The sequence below is a fragment of the Leptosomus discolor genome, chromosome 2, assembly GCF_034619465.1.
Source record: "Leptosomus discolor isolate bLepDis1 chromosome 2, bLepDis1.hap2, whole genome shotgun sequence".
Taxonomy (NCBI): domain Eukaryota; kingdom Metazoa; phylum Chordata; class Aves; order Leptosomiformes; family Leptosomidae; genus Leptosomus; species Leptosomus discolor.
The window spans coordinates 5,718,016-5,741,537 of record NC_141392.1 but is presented as its reverse complement, the minus strand read 5'-3'; the positions used below and the strand labels follow the sequence as shown (position 1 = coordinate 5,741,537).

At 43.2% G+C, this 23,522-nt stretch overlaps 1 protein-coding gene across 2 annotated transcripts in view; it reads left to right on the top strand.

Moving 5' to 3' along the window:
• TTC7A (tetratricopeptide repeat domain 7A) overlaps nt 1-23,522 on the top strand; it is a 171,858-nt gene that overhangs the window by 118,992 nt on the left and 29,344 nt on the right. For both annotated transcript variants that reach the window (XM_086460563.1, XM_086460562.1), the window contains 2 exons: nt 6,642-6,776; nt 18,167-18,369. In XM_086460563.1, the coding sequence (XP_086316689.1) occupies nt 6,642-6,776; nt 18,167-18,369 (338 nt within the window). The remainder of the gene's footprint in view (nt 1-6,641; nt 6,777-18,166; nt 18,370-23,522) is intronic.

Below are 23,522 nucleotides of genomic sequence, written 5' to 3'. Positions count from 1 at the left end.
AATTTAATCCTTTTTAGATGTTGTGATCAAGCCAGCTGTTATTGCAGTTTTGGAAAGCTGAGTGAGAGTGTCAGTTCCTATTAGAGGGTGATTTGCTTTGGGATTTGTACCTAAACCTTGTGATGCTTTATTATATGGTAAATACACCTTCACAGTAACAGATACTCAGATGGAAATAACTGAAACATCAAAGCTAATCTTGGCAGGAAAGGGAAAGGAAGCGTTCAGCAAGTGCTGCTGACTTGTGATTTTATCAGAAGTCTCGTGATACTTGGTGCTTCCTTTAAAACCCTAACTCAATCAGATGACTAGGTGAGAAACTTGCCTTTTAACTTGGAGGGTTTTTAAGGATTTTGAGGCCAAATTGTCACCAGTAGAGCCTATATAAAATATTTTGATGTGCTGGTGTGCCACCCTTCTAAGACCTCACTCCTGCCTCATGCTTGCTCCTCTGCTGCAGACCTAAAGCACCTCCTCCAGAGTCATGGCAAAGCTCAGGCACTTTTGGTCGCTATAATGCCCTCCTCAAAAAGCACCTGAGTTGGCTACCTGTTCCAGCCTGCTTTTAGCCCAGTTCTAGCAGCCAGCATGCAGTGGAGCAGCTGTACTTCAGCAGAAGGTGCTGTATGCCATGGTACTGCCTGCCAGAAAAAGCAAATTACTGTAAAGTACAAGCTTTAAACCAGCTTTTCATGCACATAAAGTGATTTGCACCGAATGGATGTTTAGTTTTAGCCAAGAAATTTATTCCTCCTCCGGTTCAAGAATCTAGGTTTCCATGCTAACGTGGTTGCACCCACAATGGATGTAAGGATGGGGCTCGTACTGAAATTACACCATCTGCCTTAGCAGGGGACTAGCACTGGCTGATTTCAGCCAGGGTCTGTGGCTTGCTGCTCTGCAGGCTGTAGGTGCTGCTGTTCTCCATCTGCAGAAAAGAGGCAGCTGGGTCTGTTGTCCTGGTTGGGAGCCTCTTTGAAGACAGGAGGAGGTGGGAGTGGAGACTACAGCTCTAGCCCCTCTTGCCCTTGTGCTTCCCCAGAGCTGCAGCTGTGGCTGGCTGCTTGAAGGAAGGAGGAGGTCTGTTTTATTTATTTTTTTTCTTCGTCATTCTGTAACAGGCTGTGGTTTCCATCATGAAATCCCCTGGGAGCGTGCGGCAGTATCACTGTAACGCACAGGCGCTCTGTGATCTCTGGGCTCGTCACTGAAGGGGGAATTACTGCGGACGGATTTGACACTGGCCTTTCCTTCAGTTAGACCACAATGAGATTATTTGCTGTGCCAGAATTTTAGGTTTGCTGCCAGGAAGATTAATTCCTCTTTATTTTCTTCATCTTCTCCTAACTGAAGCAGTTTTCCTCACTAAATTCACCAATATCAGTCAGCTGCCTTGCTGTTTCATTCTTTTTCTGATTTAGTCTTATCTTATAATGTTCTTGCCTGAAGTGATTTAGGCTAGGGAATTCTCTGTTTCTTATAAGCCTAGTAAATCTACTGAGGTTCACTTCTATTTTGATAGCAGTTTTTTCATAGATGCAAAATATTAAACTTGATCCTTCTTGGTCTTATAACAACCCTGGAACGGTGCTTTAAAATTATTTAGATATATTTTGTATGGCTGCTATGCAGAGCTCATAATGACAAAACCAATTTTGTTATTTTTATGATTTCTTTCCAAAATGTGTGGAGGGCTTTATTGTAAAATGTGAAGTTTATATTCTGTCTAGTGGAGCTGTTAAAAAGAGAAAGAGACTGCACTAAAATAACAAATTGATGTGATATCTTCTTATGCCAACATTTGCATGTATTTTGAGGCATGACATTAAAGTTCTGTGAGACAGGTTTTGTGGGGTTTTTTAGCATATAAAGATCTACATTTCTTTAGGAAGAGATATTTTATAATGAGACATTCAGAGACTTTTTTTTTTAACGTTGCTTGAAGGTTCTTCTGGCTCCCCCTGCCACCCTGAGGTCAGAGTGATACCGCTATGATACATGCCTACCTCCTGTCTCGGGAGACAGCATGTGTTTGAGCTATAATCTCTTCTGGCTCCAGTAGCCTTTAGCCCACCCACAGGGTCACCATATTGCTTGCCTGAGATTCAGAGATGTGTCTGAGCCCCTTTCAATCCAGAAGGGCCAGGCTGGCAAGCACCTTCTCTTACAGAGTTTTTTTGGGGGCAGACATGCTTTAAGGTGTGTTCCTGTGAGGGTCCAGCAGAGTTGGGTAAGAACAGCAGCAGCAAATATGCGGGTGTGGACTGGGATGGAGAGAGCCTTTTCACCTGGGGGGTGTGTGTGTGTGTGTGTCCAGAACAAGGAGTGTATCTGTGTCTGAGGCCAGGCAGGGATGGGAAGGGATCAGATGGTCTCTGCCTAGTGTGGTTTGCTTCCTTGTGTAGGCTAAAATGGAAAAGAAAATAAACATCAAAGGACGGGAATGCCAAAGGCTGTTAAAAGCAAAGAGCCTGTGCTGTAAATTGCTAGGTGACTTGGGTTCCCGTTTTATGGCTGTGCAGATTGAAGCTCACAGCACTGGGCAAGATCAGTCTCAAATCACAAGCTTTTCCCCGTTGGCAACTGCCCGGCTAATGAAGAGAAGGAGAAGAGGAGCGGCTAACTTGTGTTCCTTTGAGTGCAGCTAGCTCATAGTAATATTCCTGTAAAGCCTGCTTTGTGAGGGAAGGATGCTTTAGTAGATCCTAAGTGGCTGTTCAGCTGTTCACAGTGCTTAGCAGCATGCAAACCTCTCCAAAATGCACAGAGGTGCCTTACGGTGACATAGGCTCCTTGGATTGACTTGCAAGGAAAAGAGGATTTCCCTGAGCTCTGTGAGGATGTGAATAAAACACCAGCCCATCTGCCCACCTAATGCAATCAGACCAGCATTGCATACGGGTGCTTTCAAGAATCCCAGCTCCAGAAAGCCTGTCTGAAAGAGGGCAGTCTTGGCAGAGACACGTAATACTGAAAGTTGCTTTCAAAGCATGCTAACATGATCAGGAGGGCTAATATAAGAATCTGGTTAGGCTGACTGCAAAATCCCCAAAACCCGTGTCATTTTTTTCCAAGTTTGCCAATCTGGAAGGCAAGAGATTGGCCCTAACTTCAAAGTGCTCCAAATAACACCGCTGGCTTTTCACGTGGCCATTTTCTTGTTGCCTCTGAATGGCTGGCAGTGAGGGCCTGGTAGTTTTCCCCGTGTGAAACAACCCTTGTCTGACTTGAATGCTTGGGAGTTTTGGTGAAATTTCTCCCAGGTGGAGGTAGGGACGAGGGAGAGGAGTATGAGTGGGCAGGGCAGGGGGAGGAATCCCATGCAGTGAAACAGGCTAAAGATGGATCTGCTAAATAAACTGTTAAATATAATGATTTCTCTGCGCAAAGCAGAACGGCTTTTACCGTACCATTAAAGCCGTAATTGCTACATTACTGCACTGTCATCTCTTGGAACATTAGATCAGGAATGTCTTTGAAAATATGTAGGAATTTAAGAAATGCATCTAGGAAGAGCACATTTGCACTTTCCGAGGAGGCAGCCGTGGGAGGCGCCTGCGCTGCAGGGCTGTTTTGAAGTCCTCCTGCTTAAAATGAATTATATTAGTTAGCGGTGAGAGAAGGGGGCAAACATTTCCCATAACAGTTTTAGGCTTCCAGTTGCACTTGCAGCCTCTCCCTAGCCATGATGCTTTCAGGGGGGCAGGCAGAGCTGCCTCGGGTTAGGTAAAAGCTGCTGGCCGTGTCCTGCCCTGTGCCACGCAGGTGTCTTTGCGAAGGAGCGTGGGTGGAAATGTCCCTCTCCTCCCGTCTGGCAGAAGGCTGGGTCCCTGCTCAGTGTTCAGAGAGGACCACGGCCGGGGGACCACACTGCTCTGCCAGCTGGTGCCCTGGCCCCAGGTGATGGTCTGCTGGTGAGGCAGTGTGGTTTTGGCAACCCTCTCTTCAGCATGCTCCAGCTGGAAAAGCATGCTGTCCCTCTCAGAGACCATTGAATGCATATGCCCTGTGACAGGTTTTTTGCCCTTCTGTCCCTTCTTTCGCCTAGAGCCATCCTTGCTTCTCCAAGTGCCTGTTCCTAGGCTCTGCTGCTCCATCAGGATGGCTGCAGTGAGAGAAAGTGGGATTTTAACTCCAGGATCTTGTGGTCTACAAGGTCAGCCTGTAAGGATAGATTGAAGAATAACGCTGATCAGTGCAAGTGCTTCAGTCACAGCAGTTCTGCAGAGAAAGAGCTTGTCAACCCTAAAGTCACATTAAACCTATATATATTAAAATATTTATTTTACAGAATCATAGAAGAGAATCATAAAATCTTTTAGGTTGGAAAAGACCTTTAAGATCATCGAGTGCAACCATTAACCTAACACTGCCAAGTCCACCACTAAACCATGTCGCTAAGTGTCACATCTACACATCTTTTAAATACCTTCAGGGATGGTGACTGAACCACTTCCCTGGGCAGCCTGTTCCAATGCTTCACAATCCTTTTGGTGAAGAATTTTTTTCTAATGTCCAGTCTAAACCTCCCCTGGTGCAACTTGAGCCTATTTCCTCTCATCCTCCGAGTTATTACTTGGGAGAAGAGACCGACCCCCACCTCACTACAACCTTCTTTCAGGTGATTGTAAAGAGCAATAAGGTCTCCCCTCAGCCTCCTCTTCTCCAGGCTAAACAATCCCAGTTCCCTCAGCTGCTCCTCATAAGACCTCTTCTCTAGACCCTTCACCAGCTTCATTGCCCTTCTCTGGACACGCTCCAGCACCTCAATGCCCTTTTTACAGTGAGGGGCCCAAAACTGCACACGGTATTCAAAGTGTGACCTCACCAGTACCGAGTACAGGGGCACGATCACCTCCCTGCTCCTGCTGGCCACACCATTTCTGATACAGGCCCAGATGCTCTTGGCTGCCTTGGCCACCTGGGCACACTGCTGGCTCGTATTCATCTGGTTGTTGACCAACACCCCCAGGTCCTTTTCTGCCAGGCAGCTTTCCAGCCACTCTTCCCCAAGCCTGTAGCGCTGCACGGGGTTGTTGTGACCCAAGTGGAGGACCTGGCGCTTGGCCTTGTAGAACTTCATACACTTGGCCCCAGCCCATCAATCTAGGCTGTCCAGATCCCTCTGCAGAGCCTTTCTACCCTCAAGTTCAACACTCCCACTCAGCTTGGCATTGTCTGCAAACTTACTGAGGCTGCACTCGATTCCCTGGTCCAGATCATTGATAAAGCTATTAAACAGACCTTGCCCTGTACTGAGCCCTGGGGAACACCACTTGTGACCAACCTCCAGCTGGATTTAACTCCATTCACCACCATTCTTTGGGCTTGGCCATCCAGCCAGTTTTTTACCCAGTGAAGAGTACGCCCGCCCAAGCCATGAACACCCAGTTTCTCCAAGAGAATGCTGTGGGAAATGGTGTCAAAGGCTTTACTAAAGTCTAGGTAGATGACTTCTACAGCCTTTCCTTCATCCACTAAGTGGGTCACCTTGTCATAGGAGGTAAGGTTAGTCAAGTGGGATCTGTCTTACATAAACCCATGCTGACTGGGCCTGATCACCTGGTTGTCGTTGTACATGCCACATGATGGCACTCAAGATGATCTGCTCCATAACCTTCCCTGGTACCAATGTCAGACTGACAGGCCTGTAGTTCCCTGGATCCTCGTTTTGTCCCTTCTTGTAGATGGGCATCACATTTTTTAACTTGCAGTCAACAGGGACTGCCCCAGTTAGCCAGGACTGCTGGTAAATGATTGAAAGTGGCTTGGTGAGCACCCCTGCCCGCTCCCTCAGTATCCTTGGGTGAATCCCATCTGGCCCCATAGACTTGTGTGTGTGTCTAAGTGGTGTAGCAAAGCTTTACAAAGCCAACTTTGAAATCTCATTTTGTAGCTTCTTATTTTGTTACCGTCCTCTTAGTACCCCTCTCAGGGGTCGGCTCACCGGTATAATCCCACTTGCTGTACTGGAGAACATGGTCTCTGCCCATGCATTTTTCTTGGGCATAGCTTTTGATGTGGTGTTTTGTCCCAGAGACGTGGGTGTCAACTTTATTCTTGCGTAAATGTTACAGCACGTACTAAAGGTTAATATAGTCAAAGCACTGAGCTCTCCGCTCCCCGAGGTTAAATGAAAAACCACGTTGCCTCTAAACCAGTAGAACAATATTGATGTCACTTGAAATGTGTGTGCTGTGTGAATGGTGCCAAGCTACTCTGTAATGCTGTACTAAGATTTTATATTAGTGGGCCATATTTTGTAATTGTATGGTGATAGTGTGCTTATAAAACAGGTTAGTAATAAGTATTTGTGGGAAATAGTTGATGGTAGAGTTCTGCTTTCCAAAAGAGCAAAATACGCTTGCTTCCTTGATGAATGTTATGCAGACCTTTATAAAATTACTGTCTGTCTCTTAATTCACTTGTTTGAGCTGCAGCCCTTGGGTAATTTAGTGAGTTTTTTTCAGTAAATTAACCTTTTATAAAACATGGTTCTCCAGTTGATCATGCCAGAATTCAGTAGAGTTCTTATTATTGCAGTGAGTGGAGAATCAGACCTGCTGCCTTAGTGAATCAAAGAAATATCCCAAAGAAGTATAAAATGCATTATTTATTGTTCTTGTTTGTTTGGTCCATAGGGTCACAGCGAGCCTCTTCCCTTGCTGCATCAAGACTGGAACAGGCCATGTCTGAAATAACTATGCAGAGCAGCGCAATGAAGCAAGGACCTATGCAGCTGTGGACAGCCCTTGAACAAATTTGGCTACAAGCTGGTAAGTCCTGGACCACTTGGAGTTGTCCTTCCCCTCCAGTGGTGAATGAGATGACATAAGTATTAATGGAGTAGTTGAAATCAGTAGTTGAAAATCACTTTATTCCGGCAGAAAATCTGCCTGTCTATCCCAGATGGTTTTTGAAATACTATTTGATTCAGTGTACTAAAAACTAAAAAATACTGGAGTAGCGCAATTTTTCAGCTCACCTCTGTTTTTCTATAAAACACAGAAAACTTCAGTCATCACTAAAATATGCTTTTAAAAGAAGCAGATAGGTAGTTCTTCATTAAGAAATGGTAGTTGGTAGGGACAATTATTTTCATTCTCCCTTTCCTATGTGCTTCCCTGTAATAAGACTGGGCAAACCATGTATTAAATGTTATTTAGACTGGGGACTTTCCAATTTTTGCTGAGGTTTAAGTGAAAATTATTAAAACCAGCAAGTCCTCCGCTCATTTTATCCTTGACTTTGAATCTCCCAAGGACTTGGGGATTGCATGTCAGTTTGTGATACTCATGCAAGAGGTGCTACAGCAAAGCACATAAAGGGGAAAGAACAGGGAGAAGGAACCCGGAGGCGATCTCCAAAATCGTGAAGGGGTTTTATATAGGACACCTGGTGAGGAACAGAGTTGCCCAGCATGTTCTGCCATTTGCATTCCAGCATTTCAGGGCTGATAGAAAGAGTTCTGACCCTACAGTTTTGCTCTGAAGAGACGCAGCTTTTCTTCCACAACTGGGCCCACAGTTGAGTGCCTGAAATTACATTTGAGTGCTGTGATTACTTAGATGTTTCTGCTACCATTTGCAACAACAATAAAAAAGCAGAGCCCACTCGAACTTTGCTGATAATTTGCTATTCTGTGTGCAGGAGAACCTTTCAAATTCTCATTTAGCTGATTGTGCGATTGGCAATTCTCACATGAAACCTGACAGTCTCACCCTACTTCTCAGGAAAGATTTTTATAGCTGGTTTTGTGGGCCGTTTCCTATCAATTAGACTGCAGTTCTGTTACAAAATATGTGACATTCTTTTTGTTACAATTTGACTAACTATTGAAGAACAAAGAAGTTACCTTATGGAATGCGTCATCCTTTAAGTTAATCTCGTGTGTTCACTTAATGGCTTGTGTGTAGGTAAATTTCAATGATGTGCTGAGGGCTTCAAAATCACTAGCAAGATTTTGCTTTATTCAGTTCATACTCCTGATTTAAGGCTGCAGAGGGGGCTGCTGGGGAGCGAAAAAACGAGTTTATTGTGATGAGAAGTCAGGTGTCTATTGTCCATCATCCTGCAGATAGCTCTAGGCAGTTTACATTTTTGCTGCTATGTGAAAAGACAAAAGCAATAAAGACCTAGTGCTTACTGTGACCTACTGCGAATTGCTATGATTACTTTTCAGTGTAAATCAAGTGCCTTTCTCAAAGGTGTTAATTAAATCTTTTAGATAGAATTTATTTTTATAAGCTGCAACTTTTCTGACCTATTCTATAATTTTTTTTAATCGTTGTTTTGTTTCATGCCTGCTTTTAACCGGACTTGAGTCAGGACTGATAGTCTGAAAATACATGCTGTGACTGCTTTGTAATTTTGTTACTGAGGTCAGTTATTGTTATGGATGCAGCTTAATGAGCTCCTGCTGAGGTACTGCCCATTCTCTTCTCACAGTAGCGTGGAAGTCACTGTATTCTGGTATCCTGAGGAATAAGGAAGAGCTGCAGGTATTTTGGGGTAGTCTTTACTCTCTGTGGAGAAGGGCACAGCACCTAAATAATTAGAGGACTTCTTTGAAGTGGGTTGGATCTTACACTGGGCTTAGTGAGTGGAATAGTCCAAAATGGCATCACTGACCCTCTGTACTAGGATCTTTCCCATCTGGAAGGAGGGGAAAGGAGGAACAGGAATACACAGAAGAAGTTAATAACTTCCAAAATAGAGATATTTCATAAACAACAAATGAAACAGAAATGCGGGGTTAAAAACAGTTGAGGTAGTCACATGCTTTTGAGTTACAGCTCACCCCAAAATGAAGAGCTGTGGAAAGCAACAGGCGATTAGCATAACATTCTGATGCCTGCATCCAGAGTCCCTTCGTATTCATGAATAAGAGCTGTACCAGTATGCTGTAGATTTCTATCAGGTTTAGCTTGGACTTGTCCTTTTTCAGTCAATGACTCATCCTGCGACTCTAGGCGAGTTGCCTGCCTTTTTCATACCTCGGTGTCCTATCTCTAAAGGGAAAAAATGTAAATCTGCCTTTGGGAAATGACTCGTGTATTGTTGTTTTCGTTGTCATTAGCACTTTAACCTTTTTAGCATTAATCATAAATCTTTAGAGAGAATTATTAAAATTTCCTAACCTCATACTCCAGTAAATTTATAACAAAGCATCCGTCCCTTTATAGACACTAACAGGATGCAGCTGGCCATGTCTCTGTCTGTGGGTATGGATTTAGAGCACCAGGCTGCAATCGTGTCTGGGTTCCATTAGGGCCATTACAGTTCCTGTGCCTCTTCATATCCCAAGGCATGAAAACTAATGGTACCGACAGACTGATCCAGTTAGAGCTTTCTGCACTTAGACTGGAAAGAGGTATACAAAGCCAGCTATCCCACAGCTATGTGAGGCTGTTCTTACAGCCCTCCAGCAGCCAGGCCAGGCCACAAAGCCAGCACATACACTTGCCAAAGGGACCGTTGGTGGGTGGTAGCTATCAGATGGTGCTTAGTAGGGAAATCCTTACTGTCTCACCCTCCAGCTGCAGCTGCAATAGGAGTCCCTGCCTTGTGCAGAAGCATCCTCAGTGCCTCAGAGCTGGAGAGCCCTTGTGGTGCTCCTAAGGGTCGGTTTCCCAATTAGCACATAAGAATATAGGCATTCCTTGAACAGTGGCTGAAGGCAAGGCTGTGAACCCCGTGCAAATAGTTAATCTCTTTTGTGCTGTGATAAAGATACTTACCTCATGCATAAGAGGGCATAGACTTAGTGGTTTTATTGGTAACTTTTTGGAGTTTATGACCAGCGTGGTTATGTAGGGAAGGTAATAAAGCAGCAGCTTTGGAAGTGCAGCTGCTAAGTCCAAATGTGCTGCGCTGTAATGGATGCTGCACCTTGTCTTTCCCTGCAGCAATGCTTAGTGACCTTTGGCAAGCTAATTTTTGTAGCTTCCTGTAAGCGACCAAAGAGCTACTTGTTGGATCTGTAGTCTGTAGAAAAGAGTCCTTGTCTTCTCTTTCACACATCCAAATAAAACTGTGAATCCTCACTGTTAATCTTATGTCCAGCCGTCTTTTGTAGGACCAGCTGGGAGTACAGTCATCTGCAGCAGGGAACTTAGCACATTGCTTCAGTGGGCTTCCATATCTTCCTGTTTTCTCTGCAGGTAGTCACAATTAGCTTTCGAAGAGTACGAGGTCTGCTGTCCCCAAAGACAAGGGAGGTTGTCCACTCCCTGCAGCAGGCATGATTGGAATACTAATAGGCATCCTCTGTTCTCAAGGATTCTGCAGCAAAGACTGTTAACACACACACACACTCCTTTTGAAATGTAATGGCTTCTTAAAAGGAGCAAGTCAGCTCATTAGGCTTTAACATTAATAAACATAAACATTATTGTTGGCCCCAAGTCTGAGAAACAGCTCATTTCAGGCAGTACTCAGGAAGGGTGCTGCAGTGCATGTGCTGCAGTGGTACAGCTCCAGGAGAGGTGATCTTTATGGGATCCACATGCTTGTTTCTCCTCTTTGTTCTACTGTTCATGACTGAGATCTTGAATCCAACTTTGAGAGGAGAGAAGGAATTTCCGTGGCATTGGTAAAGCTTGTTAACTCCTACCTCTTGTTGCAGGAAGAGCTGCAAGGGGAATCCTAGAGAGTACTGGTGATAATACTGCTTGTGTTACCAAGGGAAATGTCTGACCTAGGAACTATTTCTGCCCCTTATTTCCTTTTTAAAATCATGCCAGTGCTCCTCCTTTCTGTTTAGAAAATACAGTCATGCTGTTTGGCTAAGGAAGATGTACTTTAAATGGTTCAAATTTCTGACTAAAATTTACCTTCATTCAACACTTTGTGAGATAACTTTTGACCCGGAGAGCAAAGCATGTCAGTAGTGAAAATAAATAGTTTTAATAGTTTTAAGCTCTTTCGGGTAACTGGAGTGGTTTCGTACCTGAAGTATGTGTGATTATATTTCCAGGCAGTAAAAACCGTGTACTCTATTAATATGGAGCATTTTAGAATGCTGCAAGCCAGTTTTAATAGGAGTTCTAATATTCCAGCTCCTGTTGCTATATTATTTTAAGCTTTACTTTTAACTACAATGTCCACTTTGTTTGTCTTTACTAGGACTTTGTATCTGACAATTTAGCTTCTTGACTAACCCAATACTTTACCAAATATGGCCACTCACAGCAAAGTAGGTCTGGTAATTTGATCTAAGATTGGCTAAATGCCTGCTAAGCACAGTCTGCAAACCTCACCAGGTAGACCTAAGGCTAATTTAAAGGAGAATTCAAAGAAAAATGACTAGAATAACTATGCCATGTACTCACAGTGGGGCTGGAGTGGGCTACCTGCTGTCTCAGTAACGTGCTGAAGTTTACCCTGTGAAAAAATATTATAATGAGCATGCCATGAACAAGAAATGTAAAGAGAGCCAGTGTAGCAGAGAACAGTGAGCTAATGGAAAAACATCTGCTCCCCGGAGTTATGTACAGCAGGAACTTTTTTCTTCCCCTTCACAAAACGCTTGCGACTTATTTATTTTATTCCATATGGGCCAATTCCTGGGAAAAAGCTGTGTTAGAGGAGATGGGCTTTGTTCCACGAGAGCGTGTCCTCGGGGCCAGTGGGCTGGAATCTTCAACCCCGGCTGGCCCGCAGCCACACAGCCGCACAGCAGACGCCCCAGCAGCGGCCAAGGGCAGAGCCAGGCCCTCCCCTGCTGCCCCTCAGCTCACCCAGCACAGCTTGGCTTTGCACAGCTTGCACACGGGTATTTAAATGCACTTCCTGAAGCTTTTAGCGATCCTGAGCCCCCTCGGCTTATTAGCTCTGATATTAAAGGTGGTGATCAGGTTTGGGAGACACCTTTACTGGCATTGCCAGCATAGCTGGGATCAGATGCTGTGCCATGATGCAGCACTGATTGTTGAAGCAATGCTCTTTTTTTTTTTTTTTTTTTTTTTTTAAGTGCTTTCAAATTTTAGAATTTCTAATTTAGAACTTCCCCGTTCACTGCTTGAGTTCTTGAGCTCCATAAGCGCTGCTGATTTTTGTGGCTCTTTACAGTGACACAAAGCGGTATGAAAAGCTGGAGCCTGGCGAGGGGAAGCAGGAGGGAGTCCTTCACTACACAGCGATTACTGACTGCGAAGGTGGCTGCCCTGCAGTGTTTACTTACTAGGAGGGATTAGGGACGCTTCACACTGGAGATAGAAATGGTAAAGTGAGCTGGATTGGTCGCCTTTGAAATGTACTAGTGAAGTTAAGAAGCCAGCAGTGGTTCTGCTAAGCCCTCCTGGTTTAGCAAGCTCTGTCCTAGGCTTTTCTGGTGCAGGCTAAGGATCACCAAATTCCCCATTTCTCTTCATCTGATTGTCCTCAGAGGAATGCTAGCTTTTGATCTACACTCTCCAGCTTTGTTTATTTTATTTTCAATCGACGATGAATTGAAAAAGTCGAAAGGAGTCTTGGCCTTATATCAGCACTGGGCATTTTGGATTGCCTCCCCCATTCCTGAGGCTTCTGGATATTTCTCGTTGCTGGAGCAGGACACGAAACTTTGTGGACTGATAATCCATTGGCATGGGTGATCTTCAAAGAGCACATGCCATTTCTCAAAATCTGGGACATGCAAACAGGCATGTGTGTGTTGAACACTCGTTGTGAAGGCAGTGGGCAGCAGCTAGCAATGGTTTTTGTTAGGCAGCCTGCAGATCTTTTGCCAGGAGATGGAGAGAAACCTGTTGCACTGCTAGTGGTACCGAGAGAAAGACAGAGGGTACCAAGTACTGGCGTTTCCTCAGCTGCTCAGTAAGTTTTGGGCAAGTGGTAAAGTATACACAGTCATGAAGAAGGAAGCAGGACATTTATTCATACCAGAGACAGAAAATAGGAATTCATACTTGACTGGGCTGGAATATGAAGACTTAGAAGTCCTTTCTTTGACTATGGCCGGTAATACATGTTTTGAGAGAGGGTACAAGAAAAAGCAAAAGGTGCCCTTCCAACAGAAGCATTTTTATGTCACCCTTAACAGTGGTGGCCTTATTGCCTAAAAGATGGTGGCTTGCTTCTCCCAGCTGGGAAAGAGCTGTTTCCTTACCAGTGAGCAGGGCCCCGTTTCGCATAAAGGAATCAGCTATCTTGTAGTATTTCAAATAATATTTTGACTGTGCCATTTAGTATAGAAGGTAGCTCATGGTAATTCTGTGTGGCTTCCAGAAACTTTCACTCTAATGCTGCATTTGTAAATAAAGAAGCTTAGTGGCCATTTCAGCCCCTGTGAGACCCAAAGCTTGGAAATTTAAAGCGGTTCCCTGGACTCCAGTTAGCTACCAGTTTGCAGAGACAGCCTTTGAGGGTGTAAATCTGTTGTCTCATTTGAAAGAGCAAGTCACTGAGCTCATGTGGATAGGAACACATGGCAGTTTCTGTTCTTCATTTCTGTATCAAAGGTTTGCATCAAATGAAATTACTGCAGTCAGGATACGGCTTGAGGAATCTTCCAGCTAATCCGCCTGCGAATTGTCGAGTTACTGTATGCAGGGTGGTGTCATAGCATGGAACGATGACTAAACGTCACCTGCCAGAAAGCAAGGGCAGTGGGGGAACCCTTTGTCACAGTAGTAGCTCTGTATTCACTGCCGAAGGCCGAGCTGTCTCAGAGGAGTGGGCCTTTCCAGCTGACTAAGGGCTACTGCAGTGAGAAGCATTAATAGCTCCTGAAGGCAGATGATGTGGAACAGAAATAACCTCCCTATACATCTTCACAGGTGCTCTCTCCTTCTTCAAGTGTGAAGGGCTGCTCCCCACTGTACCGTCCTGCTGGGGATCTGGCTGCATGGCGCTGGCCGTGTCACTGTGCAGCAGCATTTTTGGGGTGGACGAGAGCAGACAAGTGCTTTAGATCTGGCAGGCACACACAACCGAGTGATGTGGAGCAGTCTACTTGTGGGAGTTAAGTGCTGTGTCTTGGATAACACCAAACATGATTCACAAGGAATGAAATTTTAACTCTTGGGTTGCTCACATTGCAGAAATACTTTTCAAATCCGTTTTATTTTTTTTTTTTTTGGCTAGAATTACAGTTGTTGCCGCTTCTGTGGTGACAGGCACAATCACTCTTGACACTGCTTTGAAACACTTAAGAAATGGGTAATAGAGTCAGCGTTCAAGGTGATGGCAAGCGACTCTGTTCCTCAAGACTAGCACTGTGATGCAGACGTGACTAGATTACATTGTTGTTACTCCTCTGATGGGCTCCCTAACAGAGCTCTGTCAAATAAGTTATCTTGGAGACAAAAAAAAGGAGCCTGACTGTCGGAGACCAGGCTTTGTCAGTGTTCTGGGAAGTGCTCTTGGTCTGTGCATTTGTTACTGGTCTTTGGAGAGTGAGTAGATGATACGCTTCCGGCAATTCTCACTTGATTAAGGATCTTTACTGTAGACGAGCTTAAATGATAACAGAAACAGCTGGAAGAACTAGGAGCTCATATTAGGAGCTAATGATAATCTGAGTGGAGATGTGCGCCGCTCTCAGGGACTGGGCCCAGCATTAAGACTGGTGCGTCTAGTTGCAAGTCAAGACAAAGGAGGCCGTAGCCACAAGAGGAGACAATAGTTGTTTGGAAGAACGTCAGAGTAGGCTGGACAGTACCGCAAGAGAGCAGAGGTGGTAAGCATAAGGTGAATATGAGAAAGAAATGAATCATGCTAGGCTGGACCTTGGAGTCAGCTAGATAGCTGCTCGTGGTCTTAGTGTGTGCAGGCTCAGGCTTCAATTAGTGAATGAAAGGAGACAGTGCACAATTCATCCTGTCTTTGCCCATCCATGCAGTGTACTGTCTCAGCCCATACCTGTAGATAAAAATGCTGAAATATTTCCTAATAATCATTCACACTCAGAGTTTCTAGCATTATTAAAGAGAGGCTAATAGAGGAGGTGGTACATCCAGGATGATCATCTCTCAGTAGCTGTAGCATTCAGAGAGCCTTTGGTGGTACCTAGTTCAAAACCAAATAAATGAAGATGGTGTTAAGTGAGAGAGAGCAAGGACGCTTGCAAACATGGCCTTTAGATTCCAAGCTGTGAAGAATGTCAGTACCAAGAACGATGTAGTCCAACAGTTACAGGTTCATAAATAGTTTCCCACTGAACCTTTCACAGGGTAGGAATTGCAGATCTTCTGTACCTGTGTCAGCCTGAGGAGATGCTCTCTGCTTCCCGGTGGAACTGTGTGCCATGTCTCTGTACCAGAACTTCCCCACGAGGGCTGCTGACTTGGTTAGATGTTTATTTACAGCACGATTAGGTGATATAAGCAGATAACGCTGAATAATCCAGTGGACAGGAAGCTGCTAACCAGGTAATGCGAAGGCAGGTGTTTCAGTACTTTCAGAACCATTGAGGAGGCAGTCGTGTTACCATGATAAATTTAATGAGTCCTTGCTTTTTGGGTTTGAGTTCTGCCTCTAGCTGTGTTTTTATTCCGCGTTGCATAAGTGCATCTTGTTAATCTGTAAATAAAATGAGTAGGTAATAGAAGTGAAAAATGACTTTACAGAAAACACATTTTAATGCAGGCTTAAACAATCTTCCTTAATGTCTATTTTTAGCTGGGTGGGTGCACCCCTTCCCTTTCGTAACCCAAAGGCACCTCTCATTCTGTTTTTTATGCAAGTTAGGCCTCCCACACCATTAAATCATTTTTTATTGACTATTGAGCCTGCAAAAAAATGGACTGAACTTTAATATGCTACATTACCATACCATAAAATGCAATTTGTAGATCTTATTTAGATTCTGTGTTGCTGCACTTGCTCTAAATAATTGTTATTACTGAAGAAGATTTACAGGCACCGTTGAAAGAAAAAAATAAGTACTCTTCATCTTGTATGCATTGAAACACCGGCTGTGCATGATTTCACTTCTAAACCCTCTTGCTCCCGATTCTTTTCTGAAAAGAAACAAGTTACATTATGCTGTTAGTTGCTAATAGAGCTTTTAAGATGGCAGTATCGAGAACTTCTGCTGACTTCAAACAGTGCCAGGATTTCGCCCCTTCTTTTGTGCCGCTAAGTTTGTGCTAACTTTGCAAATGGAGTGTTTATCTTCAGGCTGTGATTGCACATCCCCATCCTCATTATTGTCACGTGCACAGCGTCAGCTGCTATGCAGCACTTGGCAGGAAAATGCTCTTTTCCTTGGGAAGTGGAAGTAAAACACTGTCCTCCCACAAACTTTTGACTAAGGCTGCGCACATACTCATCTTGACAAGGTACACGGCCTTGCTTTCTGTTGTTATAGATAGCTGCAGCCTCTTGGAGCGAAGTGAAGGGATGCATGCTGAGATTTTATGATTAACCAGAGAGAAATGTATATGAGTCACTCTTAAAGTGTATAGCTCTTTCCAAGGAACTAATGTTTTGCTCATCTTGACAGCCTTGTAGAATGACACTTATCTGTAGCACAACCTAGGGATGGCTAAGAAATATTCGAGCATTTTCTCAACAGTGTCTCGCCCTTCTTCTAGAAGGGCCACTTCAGAAGTGGAAGGGTGTTCAGCCATGCTGTCATTTCAGTACACCATCGTTTTCAGTGTGCCGCTAGAAGTGCTATCTGTGGTCCCAGTCCCATGTCAGGCCAAGGAGGAGCCTTTCCGTGGTCAGGCAGGACTGCCTTTGAGAAGCTCTCCTGCTCCCCTCTGCCCAGTGAGCTCCACGTCAGCGTGCCAAGTCCCCACAGTCATCTGGGTCTCCCAGCGTTTTGAAACTGGCAGAGTTTCAAAGGTATTTAAGAGGAATTTTCAGGATAATTTCCCCCCTCACGGAGACTTGCTGAGAATATTCACTACCTTTAAAAGTCAAGGCATTTAAGGTTGTGTCTAATTTCAGAATTATTTATCTAAATCTGGAGCCTGAATTAGTCATTTCGAATTGGACTCTTGAACTGTCAGTGCTTCCTGCATTACCACATCAGTTTAAAAAAAAAATAAAAATAAGAGACTTTGAGCTTTTGCAGTGATAACATGTAGAACACAAACAGGTTATGGACCAAAGAGCAATGGCTGCTGTATGAAGAAAAGATTATCTTATATGCATACATGCACACATACATACCTGCATATATATATCTAAAACCAGTTTCCCTTTTCAATTACCTGTGGCAGTGAATATTATTTATCACTTTTGAAACCTTTTGCAGGGATTTCATACATAATAAATCTAGAATTAGAATAGACTATTTCAGTTGGGAGGGACCTACAGCGATTGTCTTGTCCGACAAAACAATCATCTAGTCCAACGAAGATCTAGTCCAAATCCTGAGAAATGTTGGTTTAACCATGAGATATGTTATGAAATTAATGTTTAACGTAGGACATTATTTGATTAACAAATTGAGTCAAGCACATTAATATGCCTGTTACTTTTTTTTTTTCCCCCCCTAAAAAAACCACTAAGTTGATGATAGTTGAAGAAGGTAAATGGCTGAACAGTCTCTTCCAAGAGCTCCCTTTTGTTTTTCTGTAGAGTAAGAGGAAGTAAATGTGTGAATACACAGTATAAATGTCTCTATGATAAAAGCCTTTTGATTTTAATAGTCTCTAAAAAGTTAAGAGACTGCTATCTCATAAACTAGACAAGCAGAGAGAAACATCTTTTAAAATGTGGAAATAATCTTTTAAATAAGTTATCTAAAGTCCAGCTCAGTCAGATGTGTCCTATTACTCTGACATGTTTAAAGTTCTCAGTAGACAGTGACGGCTTATTCTGTTCTTTTTTTTCCCCCAGATTATTTGGAAATACATATGATGGCTCCAAGTGGCTATCAGCCCTGCTTCCTTAGGGCTCGGTTCAGCACTGTTTACATTCCTGACTGAGGAATCCTTAAGGCCGTCCTCTGTCAGGACAACACCTAAAGATGTCCATGAACATCTGTACAGAGCCCTTAACATTAAAAAAAGATCCATTCAGTGAAGTTGTGATAGTAAGCACTAGTAGTAGTAAGCACTGTGCAGGATCATGGCCTCATGTTTTAATGTGATTAAGGGAGATGATATGTAATTCATGTGAAGAAAGATCTCTGACTTTTTTCAACGAATGGTAGCGTGTTTTTTGGGTTTTGATTTGTTGTGTTTGGTGTTTTGTTTTTTTTTTTTAGCTGAACTCTTCATGGAACAACAGCACCTCAAAGAAGCACACTTTTGTATCCAGGAGGCAGCTAGTCTTTTCCCCACATCTCATGCTGTACTGTACATGCGTGGGAGGCTTGCAGAGATGAAAGGCAATTTGGAGGAGGCTAGGCAATTGTATGATGAAGCGCTCACAGTGAATCCAGCTGGAGTGGAAATTATGCACAGCCTGGTGAGTTTGCAGGGGCTCAGCTCCATTATAGTATTTATGTTCCTGATTAACTGTAATAAGAGGGAAGAGGGCTCGTGCTTGCTCTGGATGCCATTGTCTTCCTAATCCTGAGAGCAAGTGACTGTTCCAAGAATAAATTGGGTAGCTTGAACCTCTATTTTAAGACTGGATTGAATGTTTTTAACTAATTAAGACTTGTATCAAAAATAAATACTTTAATTGACAAAGGCTGATAGTTTTGGAAGTCAGTTCACTGCTTTGTCTTTGCTGTTTTTCCTACTGACTGTTATGCATTTTAAGTAAGCAGTACACTGAGGTTTGAAAGATCTGAACTAAATAACTGTAGAATATAGGTACATACAGGGTTTGTAAACCTTGGGTTGGAGTCTTGTGTCTACTCAAGTCAAGATAAACTATGAGTTCATGATAAAATTCATCTGTTATTGTCTTAAGCTGTGGCTTAGCTCGCACCTTGTATAGTGGCAGTGATTTCCACATTTGTGGGGTTTCTTTACTAATACTTCTATCTAGCAAGAATTTTTTTCCGCTGCACCATTCCCAAAACAGCCTTATTGACAACCACAGGGCCTAGAGCTTAAAAAAAAAAAAAAAAAAGAAAGAAAATAAAAATAATAATACAGGGAGCTTTGTGGAAGACCAAAATCCACTTCTCTTACGAAATCAGAACAGTTAGTCATATTTCATCAATGATGTGTCTTGTTAACTGTAGCCCTTACTAGGTGTGTCTGATATTTTAGAAGTCTTTCTTGACTAATTTAATTTTTACAGGGATTCTGTATCTAATGTGACCGCTTTGTGTCTTTGCTAGCAGATTTATATTTCCTGGCATAAATTTGGTCCTGATGAGGTTTGCGGGCAACTCCAAAACTGAAGGGGTATCAGTGCACAAGAGGAGAAGCATAAAGTTATAACTAAGAGAAAACAGTAGAACCTACAGGCCAGGGATGAGGTATTTGGTAATAATGACTGTTCAGTGCAAAACCAGCAAATGAATAGCTGGTGCCTATGTCAGGAGAAGGTTACAGAACAGCTACGCACTTATCAGGCTTTTTGGGGCAATAGTATTACTTTGTTGCTGTGATCCAGCCTTTACAAAATCAGTTGGTAAAAAGCTGGCAAGATAGAATGATGTTCTTTGCTCAGTTAGTGTCATGTTTTCAGACAAGTCGCTGATATGGGAGCAGCCATCGTGTTAGATGCCAACGTGATACTAATAACTTTCATTTTTGTCTTATTTTATGGGCAGAACCACCGTGTCTTCCCATTTCAGTTGCTTGCAGTTTTCTCTAGTCATTTGGACTAAAAATTTCTGAGATGCACATCTGCTTTAGCCCAGTTTACTTTGGAAAAATGTCACCCAACATGGTTTGACTGTTTCTGAAAATGAGGCTAAAGAAGAGACCTTAAAGATTTCTTTACTGTGCTTTAGTGTCTCAAGGTTTTGTCAGGAATATGTAGTCTTTGTAACATATTAAGGTGCTTTTTACCATCCCTAAGAAAATCCCTCCTAGGTTATCCAAGTTATAACCTTTAAAAACCACATTTTATATGTGCTTAGTAGATACGTATTTCTGAAACTTCTAAGGAGTCTGTGAATGTTCATTCCCCTCAAAGCCCAGAAAGTTCCATTGTTTCTTCGTCCAGGGATGGAAGTAAAATTTAGGAGAGGTGAAAAAGACAGTGAGATGGGGAACCCGGGGACAGAGACTCAGTCCATAAACAAGTAGGGAAGAGGAAAGATAATAACAAAGAGACATAAGGATAGACAGAAAATAAGATAAGATAGGTGACACTGTGTAAGACTGGATATATAAGAAAAATGAGACTTGGTTAAGGAACCAGACCAACACACATGGGTTGAGGAGTGGGCATGTTGGAAAGTTGGAATTAAAGGGGTCAGTCTTAGGAGAGAGACAAAGGAGCATGAACCTGTAAGAGCCCTTCCACTCCATAGCCTTCAGTCTCCTTAAAATTCTGAATCTTCCCATGCTGGTGCCAGCAAGTATCAGTGAAAATCACTTGCTTAAATATGTGCCTCATGCCCGTCAGCTTGGCCTGTGGTTTATATGTGTTAGCTAACATAGCAGAGGTCTGGTCTGTCGCTGCTGATATGAATCATTGCAGTAGTATAGGATGCCACATAATGGCATTCATTTGTATGCTTTTCCAAAAGCTAGGAGATTGCACGTAACAAGTTAGAAGCATCTGATGAGCACTATAGAAAAGCCTGTAAAGAAATTAATCATTCTGCCTTCAGGGCTGGAATAATGTGCAGTAAACAAGGTTTTTAGGGCTATGCATCAAACAAAAAGGGCAAAAATGAAATACCGAATGGCTGCTAGCAAAGTGATTTTGTCCTGTGTACTGAATGGGACAGTGTCCCCACGGAGAACTTAAGACTGGGTTTATGTAATTGAGGATATAATGTAGCAAGTGGTAAATTCTGCATCTCCTCGAGGCCATCAGAAGACGACTGGATGCCTTTCTGAAATGTATGTATTAGCCAAGTACTAGCTGTACTGTTATTAAAAATGCAAGTTCTTGAGCACAGTATGTTCAGTCCCCTAGCAGAGGGAAATCTATGTCTTGGATTATGCAAGGGGCCGAACTAGATTATCAGCTAGTTCCAAGTGGCTTGCAATTATGCAAGACACGTACACAGGCAGCTGAAATTAAATTCACACATGCTGTTTCTGTCCTGGTCTCCCCAAACATTTGAGTACATAGTTTTCCCACTGTAGTAATACTGTTGTGGATATGAAATAATTTAGGGAAAGAGGGTCTGGTTGTGAGAATTACTGTTTGTCTTAGTGCAATTGCCTTCTGACTGACCTAGTCCACTTTAAGGGAAAACTCTGCTGTAGACAGTGACGATTCTCCCTGGTGTATCAGCATCAATTAGCAAAGTAGTCATGTCTCTTCCCCTGGGCTCTCAGAACTGGGTTATCAAAGCTATATTTGGAAAATAACAACCTGAAGAGCATTGCTGGCTTTAAATGAAGGGCACAGATCTAGCAATGAATGAGTCCATCAGGTGTCTATAACTTCACTTTTACACAGGGTAGAGTCACCACCACAATAAACACAAGCTCTCGGCGTAGCTGAAAATGGCTGTGTTCTACTGTGACTGTAGGGTGTTGAGAAGAGCTGTCAAATCAGCGTGCTCTCCGTATAAAGTATGGTGCCGCATGGAAGAGCAGCACCGTACAGCAGGCCTGCAGTGCTGAGTGCACCTGATGAGGTGGGGAGCACACTCTGCTCCATCACGGGGGCTGTTGGCTCTTGGTGTCCGACCCTGTGGTTAGGAAACTACAGGCACGTTGAAAATACCACATAGTTGTGCTGCTTCTGGCTAGCAATTGCAGTGTGTAAGTGATGCCACAGGATCCTTAAGCCTGTATTAAAAGGCCACCCATGGCCTTTACAAAGTAAATACTGGCTAATACCTAATCTAAGGAAGCACACTTGTTAAAGGGTTCTGGGGTTTTTTTGGAAAAAAAACCCAACAAACCACATAGAATCAGGTTTGGGGGCTATTGTGAGCATACTTACATACCAAAGTCCTCCTGGTGAGGTGTGGAGCTGCTCCTTTGGTTGAACAACTGTTTGCTGTCCGAAACAATTACCTTGGCTTGGTCCTTAGAAACTGTACATATTATAAGACCACAGCTCTCTTTAGGAAATACAACTTGCTAGGATTTTTTTCCACATATCTCCGCATCCTGTCTCACTCGTTTCTGTCTTCCCTCCCTTTACTAGAACAGCCCTGTTCTTTTCTTCTTTTTCCCTTTCATAGGCTCCTTCTGGGGCCTGCTTGCAAAGATCATAGAGCACTTCTTCCTCCCAAGGGGGGCTGATGAAGTTTCCACTGAGTAGGTATCTTCACTGGTCCAGAAACAAGAGCTTAGCCCATATCCCCTTGTCTTACACTGTGACTAGTCAGCCATGCCAGATGCTAATCTCTGACAGCACATTTCTAAACCAGATAACTATGGCTTATTTCTTCCAGTATGTACCAAATTTGCTTATATAACATCATGATATACACAGCTTTGGAATGGTGATAACAAAACTGACATATGCCCAACCAAGTCAGAAAATATAACATAAGCTGGGGCAGATGACACCTCCTTGTAAAGCAATACACAAATCCACCTACCTGTATGTCACTAGAGAAAGACATTGAAATTTGCTAGTTCCCAGCCACAGTGCATTCAGTACCATTCTCTCTTTTGATTCAGAGGAGGAGAAAATCAATGCCAGCATGTTGAATTTGAGTCCTAAAGCTCCATACGTCATATTGTAAGATAAACTAAAAACATACCGAGATACTCAGAAGACTCCTGCCCACCATACATCTCACATAGCACTTTGTTGAGCAATTCTCAACATGTTTTAGTCCAGGGAAGAAGAGAATCGTGTATTTAAAAGGGGAGGAAATAGGCACCTTGATCTCCGTCACTGTGCCGGATTTAAGGAAAACAGCAAAAAAAATCCTCAAAACAAAGGAAAAAAAAAATTGCTTGACTCATACTTGAGTCTTATTGATTGCAGTGGAAGATTGTAATGATTCCTCGCTTCTCTAGAAGGCTGGGGCAAGGATGATAAGGTTGTTACCAGAATGCCACATAGCTGTCTGCGCTGCCTCATCCCTATGCTTAATAGTGAAACAAAGTGAAATATATATTGGGTTTTGTTTGGTGAGTTTTTGTGAAGGTTAAAATGGAAACCAGTCTTCATAGTGTATTTCTGTGTTCTGTTGTGAGCACATAAATAGGTGGAAGACATAATCTAGTGAAAATGTATTTGATTTGTTCCATAATCAAGTCAAATAGAATGTACAGGCAACATTGGTTGTGCTAATCATGAGAGTTCTGCTTTTTCGTAGAGAGACTGTTGTCTGCACCACAAAACCTAAGATGGGCAGCCATGCAGAACAGCTTTACAGTCATATAGTACTCTCCATCTGAAGCTGGAAAAACAAGCTGCCCACTCACCTGAGTTTGTCACCTAAGCTGGACCAACAAATTGGCCGTAGGCTGTTTTGTGACCCTTGTTTTCTGAGATTAGTGTAGATTTTGGCCTTTCCCGAGGAAGGCCTGGTTATTTTTTGGAGGAGTTCCTATGGTAAA